At 32.4% G+C, this 25975-nt stretch overlaps 1 protein-coding gene across 1 annotated transcript in view; it reads left to right on the top strand.

Moving 5' to 3' along the window:
• Nucleotides 1-22429, top strand: part of LOC134252994 (uncharacterized) — a 37584-nt gene extending 15155 nt beyond the window's left edge. The window contains exon 3 of the mRNA XM_062735518.1: nt 20365-22429. Coding sequence (XP_062591502.1) covers nt 20365-22429 — 2065 coding nt within the window. The remainder of the gene's footprint in view (nt 1-20364) is intronic.
• Nucleotides 22430-25975: the final 3546 nt, after the last annotated feature.

Here is a 25975-nt window from a genome sequence, read left to right on the forward strand (position 1 = left end):
GCTAAATTTGTAAAATGTAGTCTAAGATGTAGGTTTAGTTTCAACATAAGTACAAACAATTTAACAAAAGTTTAAGCAGTATGCACCGATGGATCAATGATTGCATGTGATCGACGCGATCGCGATGTACCAAGGTACATGTATATTGAGAATAGTGGAGCGGATCTCAAATTTCCTTTGCAATATTTTAAAAATAAATTCCTGTCTAACATGTATCATAAACAGTTAAAATGGTATAATAAATATGTATTTAAAATTTATTTATCTAGAGTATACAGTTTTATTATCCTATCAGAAAAACACCTTGTCTTTGTACATGTAGCTTCGATCTATAAATTATGCATGTAGGAAAACTATTAATTGATATTTGAGACGTATTCATATAAAAGATATGTTTGTTAAGAAACTAGTTCTAAATGTTTTTTTTATTTATACCTATTAAAGTCGGTGGATTATCATTAGGAGATTCGGGTATTGATTAAATTAATTTATACATGAAAATAAATTCCACATCATCATGATCATGGAAACAGCGATAAAAAGTCTGGATGCGTCAAACGTCAAAACACGTGGTGAAAAAATCTTGCGTCGAAGTTCACCGTCAGTCTGCAACGTCACGTCTTTATGACGTTATTTCTCTGTTTTAGCAAAAATGCCATAAGGCCCTTTTGTCATGGGCGCAATCATATAGAAAATACATTATATTACAAGATTCAACAAATCACTAGAAATTGTCTTTTCTTATTTAAAATTAATTTCTTAACAAAAAAATCTGCTTTCAATGAAGGTATATTAAAAATATTTAACCTGTGTAAATTAATTGATGCCACGAGCCTTGTTTACAAAACAAAGGTTTGGAACTCAAAATATGTCTTGTATCTGGACAACGGAAATTTAAATTTTTGATAATCATCAAAAGACCTAAGTTAAGTCAGCCACGTAACATCGTTTTTTGAAAGTTGGGGGGGGGGGGGGCAGGCAGAGAAAAAAATATTTACTTACCTGAAAAATTATAAAAAAAAAAAAAAGTTGCCCGAAGTAGAAAATCCATTTTCGTTGGGGGTGGATGGTTTAGAAGCCAATTTTTTTTTCAATGCCAACTTCTTCCAGTATTTAGTTCTTATGCTACTTTGCCAACCAGCCTTTCCATGAACAGTTCCTACAGTATAAGTAATGTTGGGAAAAAGGTGGGGGAGGGGGCCCTGCCCCCTTGTTGCTACGTGCCTGTAAGTGCTTGTTAACATAATTAAAATTGAAAATTAAATTTGAAAATTTTAAGCTAAAACTGTGTCCATGTCCCATTAAGACAATCCATTTACATGTAAGTATTTGTAACTGTTTCAGCGATGGAAGGCTCGTCAATTAACTACCTTTCACTCCCTAATTCTAGACATATTTTGTAGCCAATATGTATATTTTATCCACTTCCAAACCAAATGATTGCGCCCATGGGAAAAGGGCCCTTATGGCAATTTTTATACATTTTGAGTTTTTCATGGATTTTGATAGAGTAAGGTTAGAAGTTGTCAAATATGAATTTTTATGGTCCTACGTCTACTCTAAGTAGGTTTTTCTTTATTTTAATATAAGATACTTTAACAGGTTCACAATGACGTCATTTTTTCAACAACGTCAAACTTTTGCAGAGTGAACGTAAAATGATTTTCTTCTACAAATTTACTACGGTAATTAATAGTTGTATAATATTTAATATTTACCCGTGCACATTATTTTTATCTCATTGTCTCTTTTAATTATTAATAATTATTTAGTTATATATATATTATGGATTCATCAGTGTAGAATTATGAGTGACTGCTTGTTTTACATTTCACTTTTCTCTGACAGGGGGAGACCTGAACGGGGAGCGACATCCATTCATTTTTTTAAACAATTATTTTCTCAAACAAAATATTTACTACCTGCAACAGTCATTTGATAGGCCTGCAGATTTCATTAGAAAATTATTCTAATGTAAACATTGCTCTACATAGGTCAATATGTAATTTATTTGCCTGAATTCAGCATAAAACGATATATCTCGAGTAACCATACATGTGAAAATAATTTTTTTTTAAATTATATCTGGAACAACAATACGCTACCTAAATGCTATGTACTGCGAAGTGAAAATTTATTTGATCGTTCTTTTTTCTAAATTTTATATAAAGAAAGAAAAACTGTGAAGTGTGATATCATGTTATTTAAACAATAAAATGCCTTCTTTGTTTGTTATTACTGGAATGAACGGAAGCAGCTGTTACAGAAAAAATACATAACCCGCGTAAGCGGGTTATATGTAATTTTTTTCTGCAATAGCTGCAACCGTTCATTCCAGTAATAACAAACAAAGGAAGACTTTCTATTGTTTATATTTATATCTGTTTAAGTTATCATTTTAAGGTAGGATTGAAAATATTAATTATTGTGTTAATGATGCGAACGTCTTTGTACGTTTCATTGATGGAACGGCCACTGATCAAGAAATCTGTACAGGTGATATGCCTAATGTAGTTCATGCAGTGATGAACGCAATGGGTTTTTCTTAAGAAATAAAGAAGAAAATATTCAGTGGATGTAAATATTACGATATACAATAGAGGTGAATACAAAGGAAATTCGGTTGATTCACTGCATATGAAGGTTGTCTGTCTGCATGGGGTCAAAAATGACACTGCTGTTTGAAAAATATAAAGGATACACAAAATATTAAAATAATAAATTATAATCCGCACACATTTACACAGTAGATAGACCCAGGATTAATATTGGTAGGATTATGTGTTTGTTAGTGAGGAGGGGGGATCTAAATGGCAGAAACTTACAATTCTTGTGAACACGAGTTAAAATAAATATATATCTTTTTTACTTCCCAAGTCTTAGGTGCACAAAGGGTGTCTCTCCTACACCCAGTACCATAAACCTTACAACTTGTAAATTCACTTTTTTATTTAGGTTTGAAATAATACTGCATATTACCGGGTATTCTTCATTTTATATTTGTACCTTTTATTCTGAACATTGCCATTTTTAACATAGCACAGCGATCATGAGCACTGCGAACCTGGAACTGAATTGCTATGAATTCAGTCTTGTTTATCAAGTATATAATGACACCCTAGATTAACAAAATCTTGTTTTTTTTTTAATTGGATGATTTTAGAAGCACACCAATAGAAATAAATTTAAGAAACCATTTGCATCATTTTTAAAAAAGAATTTCGAACAAAATTGTTTTGTCGTTTTTTTCTCATTAATTAAAAAAAAAATATCCAGAAGACAAATCAATAACGTAATCCTGTAATTTTTTGAATCATGCATTTTAATGTATAGATTTTGTAGGGGTAAGGGTGGGTTAAAAATTAATAACATGTAATTTTCCATACCTAAATATACAGTCAGTTACTGTTTCGTATGATATATTTTTCCTGACCATTGTCTAGATCTGTGAACTGGATGAGTTTTGAAATGTCAGATTTTTGTAGAGATGTAAGCATCTTAGAAGATTCATTATATTTTTTTGACTTACTCAAAAAATTCCCTTTCATTCAAATGATTTTGTTTTCTAATTTTAATTTTTGAAGTGAATTTTACAGAGTATGAATTCCATTCTGTTCCCGTGCCAGAAGCTTTGATATGCTAAGCCTTGTAAAGCCTTACATGTTACGGAAATATAAAAGGACACCCCCATCCCCTGCACTACGGCCAAAATAAAACAAAATGCAAGCATGTCGTTGCGGTTTTATGTCGTGTATTTTCAGCATTGAATTTTATTCAATGTCAGCATTAATTTACATGTAGAAATAAAACCCGACCCTGAACTTATAACGATTTTTTTGTCAATCAAAACAAATAAAATCATTATATGTGCTTATACATGTATAATGATATTTATCCATAATTTGATAGCATGTTAAACAATATATTCCACACTGATAAGTGCAGTGAGATTATAAGTCCAGTACTAGTGATGAAATGGGTTTTTAGCATGATAAGTGATCTGTTAAGAGACATTCAATGCTGATCGAGCTTTTGTGGAAGACAAAGTTCTTCATGGCTTCAAAGATTTATTTGCAGATAATGCTTAAAACATTTGAACTCTGTATAAAAAAAAACAGCACGTAAGTACCAAAGAGTTACATGTATATTAAATTTGGAGATCTTGAAAATTAATAGCCATACATTTAGTTTAAATAACAAAAAAGATTTTTTCTTTCAATTTAGTTTTTACAGCATTTTATTATTTTGTTTGTTTTGAAAACACATCTTTTTCAACAGAGATCCACATTTCTCAATATGAGATAAATAGATTCAATATAAATATTTTTATCTATACCCCCCCTCTCTGTCTCTCTCTCTCTCTCATCAGATTTACTCTTGACCACCTTTTTTTAAGTTAGAACATTTAGAACATCTTTTTTTTTTCATTTTGCATGTTTTAATTTCTCTAAATTGAAGTGTCTTAGTGCAACAAAAAATAATTAAGACAAAACAACATTTTAAAATTTTAATTTATTTAATCATGATTCATGATACGGTTGATACTATGCATGTTTATGTTTTTTTAAATGAAATTCGTTATTAAATTATTTCATGCAAAAAAAAGCTATGGATGAGAGATTAAAAAAAAATCAAAGTACGTTTGTTCAATGCAAAGTTATCTCTCCTATTTTTTATTTATACAAAATACAAACATCTTGAATGAATTCTTACACATTTTTGCTAAATTTGTAAAAACGTAGAAGATGTATGTTTAGTTTCAACATAAGTACAAACAATTTAACAAAAGATTAAGCAGTATGCACCGATGAATCAATGTTCTGTCTATCTGTTTCTGTCTGGATGAACAATGTTTACATGTGATCGACGCGATCGCGAGAGTAATGGAGCGGATCTCAAAAAAGGAAGACATTTTTATGACGTTATTTCACTGTTTTAGCAAAAATGCAATAAGGCCCTTTTGTCATGGGCGCAATCAAATACAGTTGTTTCTACATGCAATAAACTTGCTTAAAGTGAATTTTCAGCAATCTATAAAAAAAATTATCAAGCGAGTTTATCACTTGTAGATACGACTATAAAGGATTGGGATATGGATAAAATATACAGATTAGTTAACTAATGTGCATAGAATTAGGGAGGAAGAGATAGAAAATTGAACGATACTTGAAAGTGAAGAAATTCTCCCCAAAGTGCGCAAAAAAGATTGCGCCGTAAAATGCACCTTTTATGCATTACGGGATCTGTAGCGTTATGGTCAAAGACAGATATATAAAATTGTAACGCTACAGATCTGCAGCTAATTATGTATAAATCAATAAATGTAAAAAATAAATTTCCAACATTGTACATTTTTTTGTAGTGGACATGTTTCTCACATTTACTATATACGTATATTTTTATTTACATTTACAAAATACTACGGTATCCTGTTGGTGACCTCTTATTTTATTATGGAGCCTAAGTTCTTCAATTTTACTTAACGGACACAGTTGAGTAATCCACTTTCATTTCCTGCCTTGTTACGCTATAACATGTCTTTTATAGTTATGTGGAAGTGTAATTCCAACCCTAGACAGTTAAATTTGAGTTCATATCTATATAAGTTCCTAAGAATACAATTTCATAGATACAGATACTCAGCTTCTGAGGTCCTGTAGGGGACCTCTTATTTTACTATGAAGCCTAAGTTCTTCAATTCTACTTAACGGACTCAGTTGAGTAATTCACTTTCTTTTCCAGCCGTGTTACGCTATAACATGCACGGGTCTTTTATAGTTATATCTAAGTGTAAATTCCAACAATAGTCAGTTCAATTTGAGTTGACTCGTTTCATACTCAGCTTCTTATGTCCCGTCCCGATAGAGGGCGTGCGAGAACCAGGAACACAAAGAAGTACGGGCTGCAGAATACAAATATATTTAAAACTTTTGATTTGTCTTTATTGGGATTCTGGTAAAATGGATTAGATGCTTGGTCATTCATGGTTAGTAACAAAATTGGCTCTTATGGCACGAAAAAGATCAATCACTGCTCAGTGGCTCCGAGTGTCGAGTAAAGGACGGAATTCGTAGCTCTCCACCTGCAAGTGGTTGATTCTTCATATGAGTGTAAAATTCTCGAGAGTGACGTTAAATAACATAAAATTACTTAATCAATACAAATTTACACTAATAAACAGGATACATGAAGAATATGGAGATAACGAACAGTATCTAATCTCAAAGTTCATAAAACAATACAAAATAGGAGCAGAGCAAACACGGACCTCCGAAACATCAGTGGTGGTACCATACATCATCAATAAAAATGTTCTGTAGCAAAACTGTCTTCATCTTAAACAGTACTTATATCACTGTATTAAATTAAGATATAAAGATAATTATACCCGCACTTTCGAAAGAAAGTTCGGGTATATTGTTGTTACTCATGTCCGTCCGTCCGTCCGTCCGTCTGTCACACTTTTCTTCCCTGAACTCCTCCTACATTTTTCACAGTAGCTTAATCATCCTTTGGGAGATGGTTGGGGGTGTCATGTAGATGTGCAGTAAGGTTTCGGAATTTTGATTTTGCCCCGGGGGATCAAATGGGGGTCGAAAAATGACGTTTTTTATACAAAAAGCCCCTTCTTCCCTGAACTCCTCCTACATTTTTCACAGTAGCTTAATCATCCTTTGGGAGATGGTTGGGGGTGTCATGTAGATGTGCATTAAGGTTTCGGAATTTTGATTTTGCCCCGGGGGATCAAATGGGGGTCGAAAAATGACGTTTTTTATACAAAAAGCCCCTTCTTCCCTGAACTCCTTCTACATTTTACTCAGCAGCCTAATCAGCTTTTGAGAGATGGTTGGTGGTGTCATGTAGATGTGCAGTAAGGTTTCGGAATTTTGATTTTGCCCCGGGGGATCAAATGGGGGTCGAAAAATGACGTTTTTTATACAAAAAGCCCCTTCTTCCCTGAACTCCTTCTACATTTTACTCAGCAGCCTAATCATCTTTTGAGAGATGGTTGATGGTGTCATGTAGATGTGCAGTAAGGTTTCGGAATTTTGATTTTGCCCCAGGGGATCAAATGGGGGTCGAAAAATGACGTTTTTTTATACAAAAAGCCCCTTCTTCTCTGAACTCCTTCTATATTTTACTCAGCAGCCTAATCATCTTTTGAGAGATGGTTGATGGTGTCATGTAGATGTGCAGTAAGGTTTCGGAATTTTGATTTTGCCCCGGGGGATCAAATGGGGGTCGAAAAATGACGTTTTTTTTTTATACAAAAAGCCCCTTCTTCCCTGAACTCCTTCTACATTTTACTCAGCAGCCGTATCATATTTTAAGAGATGGTTGGTGGTGTCATGTAGATGTGCAGTAAGGTTTCGGAATTTTCATTTTGCCCGGGGGGTGGGGGGATGGGGATCAAATTGAGGTAGAATTTTTATATATTTTTTTTTTTTACATATATTTGACATGTTTAATCACCCTGCTTTCAAGAACTTCCCTAATATCTTATGCTGCAATAGCTATAAACCATGATCATTTAGAAAATGATTGGTTTGTTTTGTGTATGTATGTGTAAAATGGTTTCAAAATTTGAATTTTCATATGGATGGCAAAAAGGGGCTGGAATAATATGGCACCTCCCTAACCCTGGTGGTCATGATTTGTACAAACTTGAATCTACACCTCTTGAGAATATTTCCATATTAATCATGCTCTTGGTGTTCCTGAAAAGAAGAACTTTAAAGATCTGTTTCCTTTTATTCCTAAATAAAACTATGATCCCTAATTGTGGCCTGACCCTAGCCTGAGGTGATGATTTGAAAAACTAGAAATATGTCTATAGGACATGAATGTCCCGCCAGATGTGTATTACTAATGGTACATTAAACAAGAGGCCCATGGGCCACATCGCTCACCTGAGTACTGAAGCTAAGAAAAAGTAGAAATTGGTTTATAATTGAAAAGTTAAAATCCAAAAGTAATCCCATGATCAAACATGGATTTGCTTTTCTTCAAAGAATTTTCCATATATTTCTATGTAAAACTTTGGTCGGCCATTTTGGCCCCGCCCTATCCCCTGGGGTCATGATTTGTACAAATTTTTGAATCTACACTACCTGAAGATGCTTCCATATAAATATGATGAATTATGGATTTGTCATTCTTGAGAAGAAGATTTTTAAAAAATTTTCCCATAAATTTCTATGTAAAACTTTGGTCGGCCTTTTTGGCCCCGCCCTACCCCCAGGGTCATGATTTGAACAAACTTGAATCTTCACTGCCTGAGGATGCTTCCATATAAATTTGATGAATTATGGCTTTGTCATTCTTGAGAAGAAGATTTTTAAAGAATTTTCCTATATATTTCTATGTAAAACTTTGATCAGCCATTTTGGCCCTGCCCTACCCCCGGGGGTCATGATTTGAACAAACTTGAATCTACACTATCTGAGGATGTTACTCCATAAGTTTCATCTTTCCTGGCACAGTGGTTCTTGAGAAGAAGATTTTTAAAGAATTTTCCAATATATTTCTATATAAAACTTTAGTCGGCCATTTTGGCCCTGCCCTACCCCCGGGGGTCATGATTTGAACACATTTAAATATTCACTACCTGAGGATGTTAACCCATAAGTTTCATCTTTCCTGGCATAGTGGTTCTTGAGAAGAAGATTTTTAAAACATGCCACCAAATTTTCATTAATTCCCAATTATCTCCCCTTGAATGAGGGCATGGCCCTTCATTTGAAAAAACTTGAATCCCCTTCACCCAAGGATGCTTTGTGGTAAGTTTGGTTGAAATGGCCCAGTGGTTCTTGAGAAGAAGTCGAAAATGTGAAAAGTTTACAGACAGCTAGACAGACAGACGGACGCCGGACAAAATATGATCAGAAAAGCTCACTTGAGCCTTCGGCTCAGGTGAGCTAAAAACTAAAAACTAAAATTTGTATTTGTGTATAAAGTTTGATGAAAATATTTTAAACAGTTTTTTTTTTCAGAATTGAAACTAAAATATAAATAAATTGGATATAGATAATAAATTCTCATCAAATTATGTATAAGTGCATGTTAAACATAAAAATGTCTTAAATTATTTCTTAAAAACTAAGCAAAATACATATTAAAGAGGAGGGAGGTCAAGGTCACAGGAATGTGCAAGATGAAGTTTTTGATGCAGCTGAATAGCTCTCACTAATACATATTAGCTTATTATGTTTGATAAAAATATCTTTAATGATTTAATAAAAGTGAGCTTAACACTTTGTTTTAAGAAAAGAGAAGTCAAAGGAAAGGTTGTGGTCAAAATGTTGTTCTAGCTGAAAAGCTTACATCAGTGTGAATTTACTATTATCAAATGAATTTTGATAAAAATATAATTAATGGTTTATTTGAAACTTAGATAAACACATATTTTAAAAAGTGAGGTCAAGGTCAAAAGAAAATTCAAGGTCAAAATAAGTTAATGCAATAATAGCTCTCATCAGTATGTATTAGCATATGAAGTTTGATTAATATATCTTGAACTGTTTATTCAAAACTGATCTAGTCTAAGACAGTGAGGTCAAGATCACAGGAAATGTCAAGGTAAAAAAGAGTGAAGCATTGTAAAGCTTTAATTGCTTACATCAGTATGTATCATCATGTGAAGTTTCATTACACAACTTGAATCATTATGGTTTCTCTAAAATAAAGCTAAACACTAATTTTAAGAAAAGTTAAGTAAAGGTCAAAGGAAAGTAAAGGTAAACAAGATGTGTTTGTGAAACACTATGCGCCCGGCGGAAACAAAGTTCAAAAAATCTATTTTTAGCATATTGGTCACAGTCAAGGTCACAAGGTCACTGGCCGTGGTGTCATTTGAAAGAACTTAATCAGTGGAGTATGCATCCCAAATATGAAGTCCCTATCTAATATGGTTTAAAAGTTATGGCCAAAAGTGTAAAAAGCTATTTTTAGCATATAGGTCACAGTCAAGGTCATTGACCATGGTGTCATTTGAAAGAATTTAATCAGTGGAGTATGCATCCTAAATATAAAGTTCCTATCTCGTATGGTAAAAAAGTTATGGCAAAAAGTGTAAAAAGCTATTTTTAGCATCAAGGTCACAGTCAAGGTCATAAGGTCATTGACCATGGTGTCATCTGAAAGAACTTAATCAGTGGAGTATGCATCCCAAATATGAGGTTCCTATCTCCTATGGTTCAAAAGTTATGGCAAAAAGTGTAAAAAGCTTTTTTTAGCATATAAGTCACAGTCAAGGTCACAAGATCATTGACCTTGTTGTCAACTGAAAGGGCTTTATTAGAGGAGTATGCATACCAAATATCAAGTCCCTATCTCCTATGGTTAAAAAGTTATGACAAACAGTGGAAAAAGCTATTTTTAGCATATAGGTCACAGTCAAGGTCACAAGGTCATTGACCTTGATGTCATTTGAAAGGACTTTAATAGTGGAGTATGCATACCAAATATGAAGTCTCTATCTCTTATTGTTCAAAAGTTATGGCCAAAGTTAAAGTTGACAACAGACAAACAGATAAACAGACAAACAGACAGGACAAAAACAATATATCTATCGATCCGGGCACATAAAAAATATTGCCACAGTTGGATAGTTTACATCAGTATATGCATCAGCATATGAACTTTGATAAAATATCTAGAAAGTAATTTCTTTGAGCTCAATGGAAAGACAGATGGAAGGGTGGAGGACGGACATGACAAAAACTAATACATGTATTCCTAATCATGGCGTAGCATAAAAAACTTGAATATACATTATATGAGGATGTTTCCATATCAAGATTACGCAGCACAGTTAAGGTTACAAATGGAAATAACGGCGATTTTTTAAGATAAAAAATACATACTTTATTAGGATGGGCGATTTTTTTTAGTAATTCACTTATATCAAAAAATGTAATGTGGTTTAAATATACATGTTGGGGACATTTAGATTTTTTATTAAAACTTGTCATGTGATGTCGACGCCACATGACTTTGGCAATTATACTTACAGTTTAGAGGTCATCTATAAATTTCAATATTGCAAGGGCATAACCAAGTTAAAAATCTTAGCTTATTTTATAATCCTTTCCAACACTTTATGTAGTTTGTGAAAAGTGCTGCGAACCTATATAGATTCCCTTTTTTAATTGGTAAAATTTAATTTGTTGGACGGCAGATTGAATATTTTGCTGGTCAACTACATTAAATTATAGCTATAATCAATTTATTTGCAAGATTTCAAGAGGTTCGCAGCACTTTTCAAATATCTAAATGCTTCTTGAGTTTATGTGTAAAATTTTGACAAGATACATTGAGGGAATGCCCTTGCAATAAATCGATTTATTAGGGCCCTTCCATTACTTTTTCAATGAATCTGCATACAAAAGCACGACAGTATCGCTTGTCTAGAGAATGCACGTACAATTTATAAATAAAATACTAAAATAGACATCGCATACAAGTTAACGGCTTTTTATTTTACTGCAAGTAATATTTTATTTGAGAACAAAAGACATTTTTCATTGTACAAAATGTGACTTGATCAGCTTCTCACTGTGTACAAACTGCGTCATTTTTGCGAGATGACGTCACATTGACAAGTGCATTGCGATCGATGCATCGTTTATATACTGTTGTGTGGGATTTAACAAACGACAAAACAGCATGTAATAGTAAGTTTGTATGTAGTATACAGCTATCCAGCTGTTTGAAATAGCAAATAATTTCATTTTGTGGTATTTTGAAGACCTTATATTATATGTGACGTCATAGTAAACATTTCCCGTACAATTTAGCCCCGCCTCCTTACTGTAACCTTAACTGTGCTGCGTATACATGCAAATTCAAAGAATTGTGGTCCTTTGCTTTCTGTGTTTAAGTGAATGGGATGCCATAATTTATGGCAGATTGTGTATCAAATATGCATCCCTATCATATGTCACTTTATGAAAATTAGGTCAAAGAGGGGAAATCATCGCATGCTCGAAATATTTTGTTGCAGGTAAAGTACATGTCAAATATGAAAGACCCATCTCTTTTCAATCAAAAGTTATATATATATAAATATATAATATAATATTTTTGAAAAGTAGGTTAAACTTCTACGTCAAGATCAGAAAGTCAAAAGTCATGATATATTTAGAAAAGTCTTTTCACATGTAATATACATGTATAATTTAAATGCCATATCTTTTCTCTTTCAAAATGATTAATTTAAAATGTTATTTTTTGGAAAGTAGGTAAAATTTTGAGGTCAAGGTCTCACTTGGGTTAAAAAATCATAGTACATTTAGAAAGTTTTGTGGTAATGTACATGTGAAATATAAAAGCCCTATCTCATATTATTCAAAAGTTATGATCAAGGTTAAATTTATTGTGACAGATGCACATACTGTCAAAGATGGCCAGACTGACAGACAAATAAGATTTATTATTACCTAACTTACTACTGTAAACCAACTATTATTCGCGACATCTTTTATTCGCGATTCGTCAGTTTGAAATCAATCCGCGACGATTTATTTTCACGAATACATAATCATTTTCTGTAAAAAGAAAGCAAAAACAAATGGTTCGCGGCGATTAAAATTCGCGACTTAAAGCGAATATTTCTCGCACGCGAATAAAAGTTGGTTTACAGTATCTAAATTATAATTAGGCATCTTGAACTGTTTCACGGTTTACTTTATGCAGCGTTTTTTTCCTTATATAACTGGTACCGATAAACAGCACCGTTCCCAATGCCAAAAAACGATATTTTTTCCCAATTCTGTGACTAAAAATTCCCAATTCAACATTGAAGCAAAAGATCACGACGACATCGTATTTCTTGTTAAATAAAACATTGTGCAAGTTGAGTAATTGTTTCACTTCCGCTTAAATCGAAAGTAGAGAAAGTCGTAATTTGGCGGGAGCAGTGGTTTAGACAGCCTAGTGTCATACATTTTGACAAATTGAAAGCATGACAAGGTAAAAAAAGGGGCGTTGATATAAGAAACAATAAGTATTTGTTGTGTATTCTTTAAAACAAGCAGTAATAGGTAATTAAGTTGAAATAAATTGCAAAATGCGTTGCATTTGCTTCAATAAAAGAAAATTCTCTTTGTTTTTCTTCGATGCTATTTTTCCCAATTGAACCGGTACCGGAATCTTTCCCAATGGGTTGAAAAAAATCGCTGTTATGTTTTTGCATGATCATGAAACAGTGAACTGTTGACCGGTCCACAGAATGAACTGTTGACTGGTTAAAGCGTCATTGTGATATTCAAGCGTTTTGATGATCACGACATCACTATTTACCTGCTCTATAATGAATTAAATTTAAACAAAACACACAAACAATAAATTTATTAAGTATTACTTTAAAATAAAAATATTAATTTAGTCTTTATATTATGTATTCAGCTAATTAATAGACAAGCATGTGAATAAACAATTGTGAAAACTTTTTATTGATTGTTTGTGTGTTTTTATTCCAATTTAATTAATTATATAGTAGGTTAGGTAATAAAACACTTATTCAATGACTACTCGGTGAAACAGTCAAACTGTTGTCCCTCAGTAGTACGTGGGGGAGACCTGGGAAACTGTTGCCCTTGGCCTTCGGCCTTGGGCAACAGTTTCCCAGGTCTCCCCCACTACCTCGGGACAACAGTTTGACTGTTTACCTCGTAGTCATTAAATAAGTGTATAATGTTCCCTCCCTTTCCCCCAAAACGGGGGACAATAATGCCCTTGCTGTTCTTGAGAAGAAGATTTATGATGGAAAAAATCCCCTGCATATTTCTTAACGCAAATCAATATTGTGTTTTTATGTCATTTAATTGTTTGTTTGTTGTTAAACATCCCTCTCAGGAATTTTTCACTCAAATGGAGACACCCCCACTTGAAAAATAATGAGGACAAGTCGGATTTGAGGTCAACATTCATTTTAGGAGTTTTCAACCATTAAGACGTAAAGAGACAGGAACTCGATCCTTCCCTTCACCCCATCCCAGACCCCTGTTTATATTCATGACATGTATGCAAACTACTGCTTGTTTTACATTTTTAAAAAAAATATGTTAATAGCCTATATACAAATACTTTAATGTGGTCCATCTCTTTGAATGATTTTCATTCCTAATTCTAGGAGGATAGGTTGATGAATGAAATGTCAAGCAATCTTATCATTGATGCACTTTTATTTCATTTAATGCAGTCATATTGTGAACATTTCCAGTTAGAATCATTAGGACCCTAACAAAAAAATACTATAGTTAACTATAGTTAACTATAGTTTACTATAGTTAACTATAGTGGTAACTTTGACACTTTGAAAACTTTGATTTACTATAGTGATAACTTTGACACTTTGAAAAACTTTGACGAAAACTTTGACACTTTGAAAAACTTTGGCGAAAACTTTGACACTTTGAAAAACTTTGGCGAAAACTTTGACACTTTGAAAAACTTTGGCGAAAACTTTGACACTTTGAAAAACTTTGACGAAAACTTTGACACTTTGAAAAACTTTGGCGAAAACTTTGACACTTTGAAAAACTTTGGCGAAAACTTTGATACTTCAAAAAACTTTGGCGAAAACTTTGACACTTTGAAAAACTTTGGCGAAAACTTTGGCGAAAACTTTGACACTTTGAAAAACTTTGGCGAAAACTTTGACACTTTGAAAAACTTTGGCAAAAACTTTGACACTTTGAAAAACTTTGGCGAAAACTTTGATACTTCAAGAAACTTTGGCAAAAACTTTGACACTTTGAAAAACTTTGGTGAAAACTTTGACACTTTGAAAAACTTTGACAAAAACTTTGATACTTTGAAAAACTTTGGCGAAAACTTTGACACTTTGAAAAACTTTGGCGAAAACTTTGACACTTTGAAAAACTTTGGTGAAAACTTTGACACTCAGAAAAACTTTGGCGAAAACTTTGACACTTTGAAAAACTTTGACGAAAACTTTGACACTTTGAAATACTTTGGTGAAAACTTTGACACTTTGAAAAACTTTATCGAAAACTTTGATACTTCAAAAAACTTTGGCGAAAACTTGGATACTTTGAAAAACTTTTATCAAAAACTTGGATACTTCGAAAAACTTTATCGAAAACTTGGATGCTTTAAAACTTTGAAAAAGATTATTGAAAACTTTGACACTTTAAAATACTTTATCGAAAACTTTGATTCTTTGAGAAACTTTATTAAAACTTTGACTCTTTGAAAAACATTATCGAAGTCTTTGATACTTTGTAAAACTTAATCGAAAAAACTTGGATACTTTGAAAAACTTTATCGAAAAATTTAACACTTTGAAGATCTTTGTCGAAAACTTGGATACTTTAACACTTTGAAAAACTTTATAAAAACTTTGACACTTTAAAAACTTTATCGAAAACTTTGAAAATTTAAAAAACTTTATCGAAAACTTGGATACTTTAACACATAGAAAAATTTTATCGCCAATTTTGAACTTTTTAAAAAACTTTATCGAAAACTTTGACACTTTGAAAAACTTTGGCAAAAACTTTGAAACTTTGAAAAACTTTGGCGAAAACTTTAAAACTTTGAAAAACTTTGGCGAAAACTTTGACACTTTGAAAAACTTTGATGAAAACTTTGACACTTTGAAAAACTTTGACAAAAACTTTGATACTTTGAAAAACTTTGGCGAAAACTTTGACACTTTGAAAAACTTTGGCGAAAACTTTGACACTTTGAAAAACTTTGACGAAAACTTTGACACTTTGAAAAACTTTGACGAAAACTTTGACACTTTGAAAAACTTTGACGAAAACTTTGACACTTTGAAAAACTTCGGCGAAAACTTTGACACTTTGAAAAACTTTGGCGAAAACTTTGACACTTTGAAAAACTTTGGCGAAAACTTTGACACTTTGAAAAACTTTGGCGAAAACTTTGACACTTTGAAAAACTTCGGCGAAAACTTTGACACTTTGAAAAACTTTGGCGAAAACTTTGACACTTTGAAAAACTTTGGCGAAAACTTTGACACTTTGAAAAACTTTGGCGAAAACTTTGACACTTTGAAAAACTTTGACGAAAACTTTGACACTTTGATTTACTATAGTTAACTATAGTAAACTATAGTTAACATTAGTTAACTATAGTATTTTTTTGTTAGGGGAGAGTGGGGATGACCTCCAGGGGGTTCAAAACCTTTATACCATTAAATTTACATAACATAATAACACAAAAAGCGCAAAATTATGTATTGTCAAATGGAAAAAGTTTCCTACTATTTAGGAGTAACATGATCATTTGCCATTACTGTTTACAGGGACTGGAAGTGTTTCTTGATATCCCCTCCCCCCCCCCCCCCCCCGAATTTGCAGGACTATAATATAAAAAGACTTTGGATGCCCTCCACCCTAGAAAACAGACACCACCATAACTTCTCCTTTTATTTGCTTCTCAGAAAATTCTGGTCTGGAAGTCCCCCCTCCCTCTCAGAAAAAAATTCTGTATTTCATAACTGAATGTAACGTCGATAACGGGCGATAACTCTTTAGAATGTGAAATTCGTCTTATTGCAGCATCGGATGACCTTTGATCCTTTAAACTTTAACCTAACCAGTTGCATTTCAGACTATTTTACCCAAATCTATACCAAAACGTGTACTTACCGACTGCCATAGCTCCAACTTCATGAAATATAATCCAATTAAACACAAAATAATTCCAACTGACATACATGCAATGATGTGTACACAACACTAGGCCTAGTACTGCACGTGCAGTGCTATCTAAAAATGATAATGGTAAAACTAGTACTTAAGTTAGGTACGTGACGCAAGCCCAATGTGATGCAGGTCTTTAGATACATTTACAGTATAAGAACAAATTTAAAATTATTATTTACAAAAGATGTTTTATCTTAACTTTGCCATCTAGGCCTATTTCCAAAAACAGGAAAATAGGGTGTGTTTGCGCGTGTGTGTGTTGATGGGAGAAGGGTAGTGGTTGACTAAATTAAATGGTATATGGCAGCTTTCAAGGTGTTTCTGCCTAATCAAGTATAAAAAAGTTTGTACATTTTGGAAAAAATCATCAAAAACGCTTTAAACTAATTTGAATGATATTTGTTGTTAATCTATATGAGAAAATAGATTTAAAAAGTTCCAATTCTGGGCCAAAAATTTACCCCCCCCCCTTGTTTCAAACCTAATTTACATCATTAATTGAATTCTGTTGTTTAATTTCAGACTGGTAATGAATTATGAATATGAAATACATGTACCTATAAGATCGAGGCCCATGGTGACGGGTCACATGTTCACTTGAGAATATTATGCTCAATTTGATGAATACATGGAGGCCCTATTATGTAAATTATTAAATTATATTGACTTTTTCTTTGGTAAAGCCTAATTTTAGAGGAGTGTGCATTTAGAGGCAAACACCTTAGTGCGGGTATTACTGTCTCATGACAGCATCTAGTTATTAATTACTTCTCCCCGTGCCTTACTTTTTAGCGACCTCTGACTGAAATTAAAATTCTTGTAAATTAAACTTGTATTATAAATTAATTGTTTTTGTTAAACTCCCTTTTTATTGTATATATTCAACCTTATCCAAGTCAATATTTTGATAAAAGAAATCTCTTTTATATTCTCTTGATAACATAATGACCACATTTTTAGTAAATGTAATACGAAGCAATCAGAGCACTTTAAGGCCAATTTACCGATTTTAAATCGTTCTGAATTCAAACTAAAATATTAATAATAGAAATGGATCGATATCTGTTCATTTTGATATTGAGTCAAAAATTAATTCACGTCACAACAAATAAATTATCGCAAGGCACAATATATTAAAATTTCAAATACAATTTACACTTAAGCTTTCCAATTTTAAATCATACTTTTTTATATTTCTATTCAAACCTATATACTTATTTGAAATGGTTCGATGAGTTCCTTTTGATATTGTGCCAAACACTAAATAATGTCCCCTCAGCTAACAGGTAATGTGATCCATGTTTTAAGATCTCGATATTACTTAAATATTGACATAGATGAGTTATTCATTGCCAGAAATAGACAACAGGTAAAAGCATTCAAATTTCTGGCGATAGTAAAATCAAGGTGAGAAAAATTTTTTTCTTTCGAAATGAATACTTAGTTTGGTAATTTTCAAGGGAAAATTGTACATGGTGTTCCAAATCTTTACAGATATTGACTTTTAAATATAAGAATTATCAATTACAATTCTTTTGGATTAATTTAATGTATGTATCCCTCACATTTCTTATAATCTTCTACACACATCTGTTTGCATATTGTCATTTGTTGTTTGCAGATCTAGATCGCTGTCTGTATCATTCGATCATATAGAATTTTAATAAGAAACAAAACTAATAGAGTCCTTCTGTTAGCAGTTGAAATTATAAATAATCAATGTCAAATATTTCAAATCAGGGATTTCAATCATTCAACCATACATTTGCACAAGCACTTGGCATGCATTACTAAGAACTGTCTTTGCCAAGTAATTAAAAATGAAAGTGATTTGAATAATGAAATTCCATGAACGAAAAAAAAAGTTTCATATTGAAATATCTAAGATTTAGATCTAATGCATTTATATTTTATTAATCCATTAAGTTATCTGAAGTGATGACTATATATTATTCCTGCAAGAGGGAGTACAGAGTACTACTTCATTTCACACGCTGGTAAATAAAACTCATATCGTAAGATTTGTACGTAAATAAATATAATTTATCTGATTTTTAATCTGAGTGTCAAAGAGTTATTGACCTTTGAATATGTTTGTATGGAATGTAAAGAAATGGCCTAAATGATTTTTTTATGTGTTTAAAATTGTGATTTTGTTTTGTTGTAATGAGATTATGCTTGTTTATATGTTTCATTGTGTACATTAATGTTGGTATTGGGTTTTTTTTTAGGTTTAGAATGAAAAATTATTTTTTAACCCTAAAATAATAATAAAAAAACAAACAACATATACGTTTCATCTTCACGGCAGGTATGACCGGTCAGCATAAGATGTTCGTTCCTCCATGGCACCTGATCCCACTTCTGGTTTTAGAGTTACATAGTTATGCTCCTATTTTGTATTGCTTTATGTATTTTTCATCTTGAATACTATTCGTTATTTCCACGTTTCATTTCCCCGAAATAATGATTGATTGATGAATTAAATATTGTTAAAGGTTCCTATCGAGAATTTTCACTCATTTGGAGATGCCACCACTTTCCGATGGAGAGCTGTAAATTTTGTCATATGCTCGGCATTAAAGGGCATTGAGCAGTGAGGAATCTTTTTCGTGCCAGCATCTACTTTGACACGGGACCTCGGTTTATACGGTCTCATCCGAAGGACGGTCTTCACATCTCATAGCTGGATTCCAACAAGCGACGTAAGGACGTAAGGATCAATTCTTCACTTTGCGACTCCAGAACAGACGCTCTAAAACTGTGCCTCGCAGGTGACATCCAATTAAACAATTGAATCTACCCTTATGCCTACTTGCAGTTGTGACAAGCCGGGCTACCAAAGGTCAATAGGCGCATTCGGCGTTTGACAAATGAAGTTGATCCCACCCATATAACAAAACAGTTTGCAAGACAGATATATGCATTATATAATTTCTGGCAGTATTCAAGTTCAATAGTTCAATAACATAGCAGAGGTAGGATTAATTGTCATGGGGGTGTTAGCATTCCCTGCCGACCATTCATTGTATGCTCCTTGTCATTATCGGGAAATAATTGGAAAATCTGTCGACCGTATAGTTAGTAGATAATGGTTTTATATTTAGTATGATAATTGTCAGTGACCATTTTGACATTGGTAAATTATATTTCATTGCAATTCTATTGTATCCACAATAGAACTTAAGAAACGGTGACTTTCAACAAGACTGCCGTTTTCTTGTTACAACAACTTGCATGTCAATAGCCTACCTTGTTTGAAAAATTGTTGATATGTAGAGCATGCTCTTGAGTAACAAATCAACTGACCGAGAAATACACATTAATCTTATGACGGCAAAAAGTATTTCTTATGTATATTTAAAAATCGCCCCGCTCATATTGAATATTTTAGCATTATATCTTAAACATAGATTTCTCTCCTACGCTACTTTATGTGTGTCATAGAAAATAGTATTCGGAAATAAAGGACAACTTTACTTAAAATTCATGTTTGTTATCAAATACTATATACCACCTTTGTTTATCGTAATCTTAGAGATGTGCATCAAAAACCAAAGAACCATAAAAAATAATTGCATAGTCAATAAATAAGCGCTGGCAATATATATTGAGGAAGTTCACATAAAAGAGAACATTTAAAATACAAATTTTTATTTTTCAGATACATGTCCTTTCATTATATATCAGAATGGATCATATGCCTCGTTTGTCAGAGGCTGGGGTATGTAGGATTGTGTCTAAAAATAGGGAGTCCTTCAATGGTGAGGATGAGGAGAGAAATGATGGACACAAATGAGGCGGTGAGTCAGCCTGTGAACATACTGAAGGGATTTGATAGAATGAAGAGTGGGAGTAAACGTGAGGGATTCAGACTAGGGACTTCAGATGCAGATTTCATGTTCTGGCCTCCAGACCACAAGGTGATATGTGATCTCTCTCAGATCAGTCTCTACCGTATCCCACAACACACAGTGATTCTGATGGAGTGTGATGATCTACCACCGGGATTTTCCAGACTTAACCTGATGAGTCAATCTAATAGTTTACAAATCATTTCCTCTTGCCTAGTAGTGAATAACAAAGCATACATTTCGATTACATTATTCAGAGATAACCATTTGCGATTCATGAGGTCCGGCAATATTCCTTTGACCAATGCTTTCCCACATGGACCTTGTTCCACATATTCCTTATTCCAAGAAGCAGATACTGATTTAGCGTTCTGTATCCAATCACATCACTGGCCAAAGTTAGCGCTACCGTGGATAGAAAGATGTTGTGAACGGGGTTGGCCAGAACAGAATGTTTTAGATGGTATATTAAATGGAGGATTCCATGTTGTCCCTATCGGAAGTACATCTGAAAATGAACTCGAATGGATAATCTCGTTCTCAAAAGCAGAACATAAAGTCGTTTATTCAATGAATCACTGTCAGTTTTTGTGTTATGGTCTTTTCAAAATTTTTCTGAAAGAAGTTGTTAATGGCCGGACCAATACAACCATTCTCTGCTCATACTTCATAAAAACTATCGTGTTTTGGGTCATACAGACCGATACGCCTTTGTCTTGGACACCTGATAATTTATTGTCTTGTTTCTGGAAAAGCTTTAAATTATTGATATACATGGTGCTTACTGGAAATTGTCCAAACTTTTTTATTCCACAAAACAACATGTTTAGAGTGAAAGTCACTGGTTCTGTACAAATCTCATTGTTAAGTCAGTTGTATGATTTGTATAGTAAGGGGATAACATGTCTACTATTAAGTGAAACAATCCAACCTTACCTCAATCTTGCTTCATTTAACAGGACATTGATATTTAGTACTGACGAGAGCAGAATTATATCAAGCACTGATTTAGATAGGTCTTTATTTGTTGAATTATTAATATTTCATCCAACAATTCGGAATGCTGAGGAATTTGCAATCTACATAAAACAAATAGAGAGAATGACTAGTGGAGTGTTGACATCGTATCAGGCACTCATGTTACAATATATGACAACATGTGTGCTAAGGAATACTGCAATGTTCTTACGCAGTTGTATGTGCCTCAATGAAAATTGGAATAAGGTTTGCTATAAAGCAAAGATAGCTGCTTTACTACAGCAGTCCTGTAAGTTTGGATATTCATCTGATATTCTGTATCTTGCTATGTACTTCTACAGAACACATAGGTATGAAGACTCACTCAGTTGTTTACATAAAGCGTATGAGAGAATGTCATTGCCGTATATCATGTATATGGAGCATGTTAATGTTTATATGTACAGTTATTACATGGAAAGGAATACCCTGGGTACTAAGATGAGGAGAGCTGTTGTTAGAAATATTGATATTTATTGTGACTACAGTTACATTGTTGAACTTGTATTAGAGCAAGGGATTAGTAAAATGAATAACATGCTGACAATACACATCCCACCTCTAGTGATGATACACATGTTGTTTATACTTAATTACCACAGACTGGGTGACACAGTCAGGTCACAACAATCTCTTTGTGTTTTACAGACTGTGCTTTGCAATGATAATATAATTTGTGTACCTCCTCTCCTAAGAGATATTTCGTGGCAAATTCTGGGTATCTGTCACCAAATTTTAGGAAACTCTTTAGAATCCCTACGATGTTATCAATATTCCTTACAACAAGAACCATTTCATAAGCTTCAGAAAGCAACATTTATAAGAATAAACAGTCTCTTTCATGTCTCCCTAATGTAGCATTCTGAGAATTTTTAATATGCGAGTTTATTAACGCATCATTTTGATTTGTTGTATGTCACTTACATTTACAATTCCTATATATTTTCTTCTCTCTGATATAAATATATGCTAGGCCATGTAGATTGTATATATTTACTAGGTACATTATACATATATTAATGTTTTTGTTCTTATAAAAGTATGAAAAAATTGATAATAGAAGAATCATCATTAACATGTTTCTGTAAAAAAGGCGATCTCTTCCTTTTAATCATGATTTTATATCAAACACTGAATTGTTGATTAATGACATGTTTTATGTTTTGTTCATCTGTATTAGCTGCAGATCTGTAGCGTTATGGTTTTATATACTTGTCTTTGACCATCACGCTACAGATCCCGTAATGCAAAAAAGATGCAATTTATTGCGCAATATTTTTTGCGCGCTTTTGGGAGAATTTCTCCACTTTCTAGCATTGATTAATCATCTACCTTTCACTCCCTCATTCTAGACACATTCTGTAGCCAATAATTATGTTTTATCTACCTCCCAACCATTTATAGTTTTCTCTAAAGACAATAAACTCGCTTGAAGTGAATTTTTAGCAATCTAACATATAATTTTAGTCAAGTGAGTTTATCACATGTAGAGACGACTATAAAGGTTAAGTAGATGGATAAAATATATAGATTAGTTAAATAATGTGTCTAGAATGAGGGAGTGAAAGGTACTTTATTGACCGATGATGGAAAGTGGAGAAATATTGCGCCGTAAATTGCACCTTTTTTTTTTTTGCATTACAGGATCTGTAGCGTTATGGTGAAAGAAAAGTATATAAAACCATAACGCTACAGGTCTGCAGCTACATCTGTATTAAATTTACAAATCTTTTGAAACACATCGTTATAGGAATAAATGAAGTATATTCGGAGTAAAAGTGTGAATGAATTAGTTATAATTGTTCACAGGAATTCATACTCATTTCTTCTCAAGTTAAACGGTAAAAAGAAGTTTTCATAAAATCTTAGGCTTAAATTTCAATGTGATCTTACTGAAATAAAATTAATTTGCACAGCACATATTGTTCATTTTTTAAAATGTCAATCGACATTTTCTTTTATTATAATTACATTATATAATCGCATTTTGAGCATATCATTATTTAGTAATTGAACTTTTTTTATGTACGAATCACATGGTTTTTTTTTAAATTTCACTTAGCATTTGTTGTCTAAACAATTAATTAAGGCATAAAGTGCCCTTTTTGGTTGACGTTTTGTTTTTATTTTGTTGAATATCGTTTCTTAGTTCTAGTTTCCTGTTTTACACGAATCATTAAAACTTAATTTCCATTAAAAACTTTTTGCAGTAGAGAAATAAAATAAATGTTCAATTATATAATTATACATTCCGTGTTATTCACTGCTATGTTAAATGTTTGACATCGAAATGTTTGGAAAAAAATCCTACTGATGATTTGTCGAAAAATGTTCCTCCTAAAGTATACAACAGTTTCCGATTTTTACTACTTTTGATATCAACGCTGTGTGGGGGTACTGATTAATACGGCACAGTGAATACGTTTTCAAATCCCTAGATTATGGTGTGTTATAAACTCTTTGCATTTTATAAGTTATATAGGAACTATATATAGATTATAATAAAAGAAAATTAAATGACCGCTAATATATGTCGGAGGAACTTATTCCTTTCAAGCTGTCTTTTATATTTTTTAAAGAAAATAAAGGTTCAACTTTGGGTGAATATAATCAAATAATAATATATGTCTTTTATGATAGACAAAAAGAGTATTAACAAGGATACGTGACAATAATACAAAGTTGTGTCTTAACACTACAATGCTAAGCAAGGAAGGATTTTATTTCATCCAATTTTACAAGAACAAAGTGATTCACAATTTCTACAGAAAAAACTGAGTAGATCATTATATGGTGTTTAAAATATTTAGGAAATTACATTACTCTAAAGAGTTTCATATTCAAAGAGTTTAAAGGGTAAAGAAATAAACTGAAGTCATAATTTTAGATAAAGGGTTACAATGTTATGAGTTTCATGTCAATTGCATGTTTTAACAAGAACACTCGCGATCAGAATTTCATATCACTTCAGTGCACACATAACATAGGTAGACTAGATAAGATTATAAGGGGCTTTCAATGAAAATCATGAAAACGATCCTCCGTATTTTTAAAGCTTAAAAAGAAATTTTCTGATTATTACAAGTTTTATCAAAGGAAATGATCGATTAAAAATATTTAGATTTTAGAGTTCTTTATACATTTTACATTTAAACATAGATTTTACTGATGTGCTATGCAGAATATCTTCTCATCGATTTTAAAGTTAATTAGTTTATGTCAATAATACATAAAAATCTAAAAGACGAGAGAGGATGTGTTCAAATACATGTATAAATATCTTGAAAGCGATATGAGTTCCCTTGTTTCTTGTTTAGATACTAATTTAACAATCTTTTCCTTGTTAATGTATCTCATTTTTTTATCATTCTAAAGACGGGACGGGTGAGGAGGGGGGGGGGGGTGTTTATCCAATGTTTGATTGATTGATTGATTTTATGTTGTGTAACCTCCCTCTAGAAAAAAAATTTACTCATATGGAGACGCCACCACTTGCCGGTGGAGAGCTACAAATTTTGTCCTATACTTATCACTCAGGGCCATTGAGCAGTGAGGAAACTTTTAAAATTGGCGTCTTGAAAAATATCTTGAGACTAAAAATTTGTATGGGCGAATATTTCTGTTTTATTATGCACCAGTTGCGGTTTGAATTTTAGAGGTCTTTAGAGTCATGTACAGTATGTATTGATACATGCAATCTATATAATTTTGATAAATTATTATAATTATTTTTTTTGTTTTAATGATTGTTTTTAAAGATGGCCCTGTTATCATATATTATTAATATTTTTAATTATTTAACTATTGAATTATATTCTCTTGATTACCTGCCTGAAATATTGCTGTATTTTTACTTGAAAGTATTGATTTCAAATAAAATGGTTATTTAACATGATTTTATGATTAGGTTAATAGATTTGTACACATCATCACTGTGATAAATTAATTATTGTTTCTTGTTAATTTTTTAATGAGATTATACATTAAATTGTCTTTAGGTCTCTTTAGATAAATAAAAGAGGTTTCTAATCACGCTTTATTTAAATTTCAGAAATGGTTAACATATTATGAAATAATGAACATCAATCCGTGCCCAAGCTCTTTCAAGAGTTAACAGGGACGCAAGGCTTTAATTATCAGACAGATTTTATCTTTCAACAGGACGGAAGAGTTAAATATTCGAGGGAGTGGGGGCTATTTAATGATATTGGGAGAAGGTTTACTATATGGTAGTCTATATGATGGGGATGGGGTGTATAGAGTTATTTTCGGGAGAAGTTTAACTGTGAGTTAATGCAACTCTAATTATACTTATCATCTAAAAGATTTTTTAGAAAGGTAATGTTAATTTTAGGACGTGATATCAATTATCAATGGTTATTTCCATTCATATGTCAAATCCAT

Source organism: Saccostrea cucullata, unplaced genomic scaffold (genome assembly GCF_032062105.1).
Source record: "Saccostrea cucullata isolate Sc308-1 unplaced genomic scaffold, CSIRO_AGI_Scuc_v1 ctg2570, whole genome shotgun sequence".
Lineage (NCBI taxonomy): Eukaryota > Metazoa > Mollusca > Bivalvia > Ostreida > Ostreidae > Saccostrea > Saccostrea cuccullata.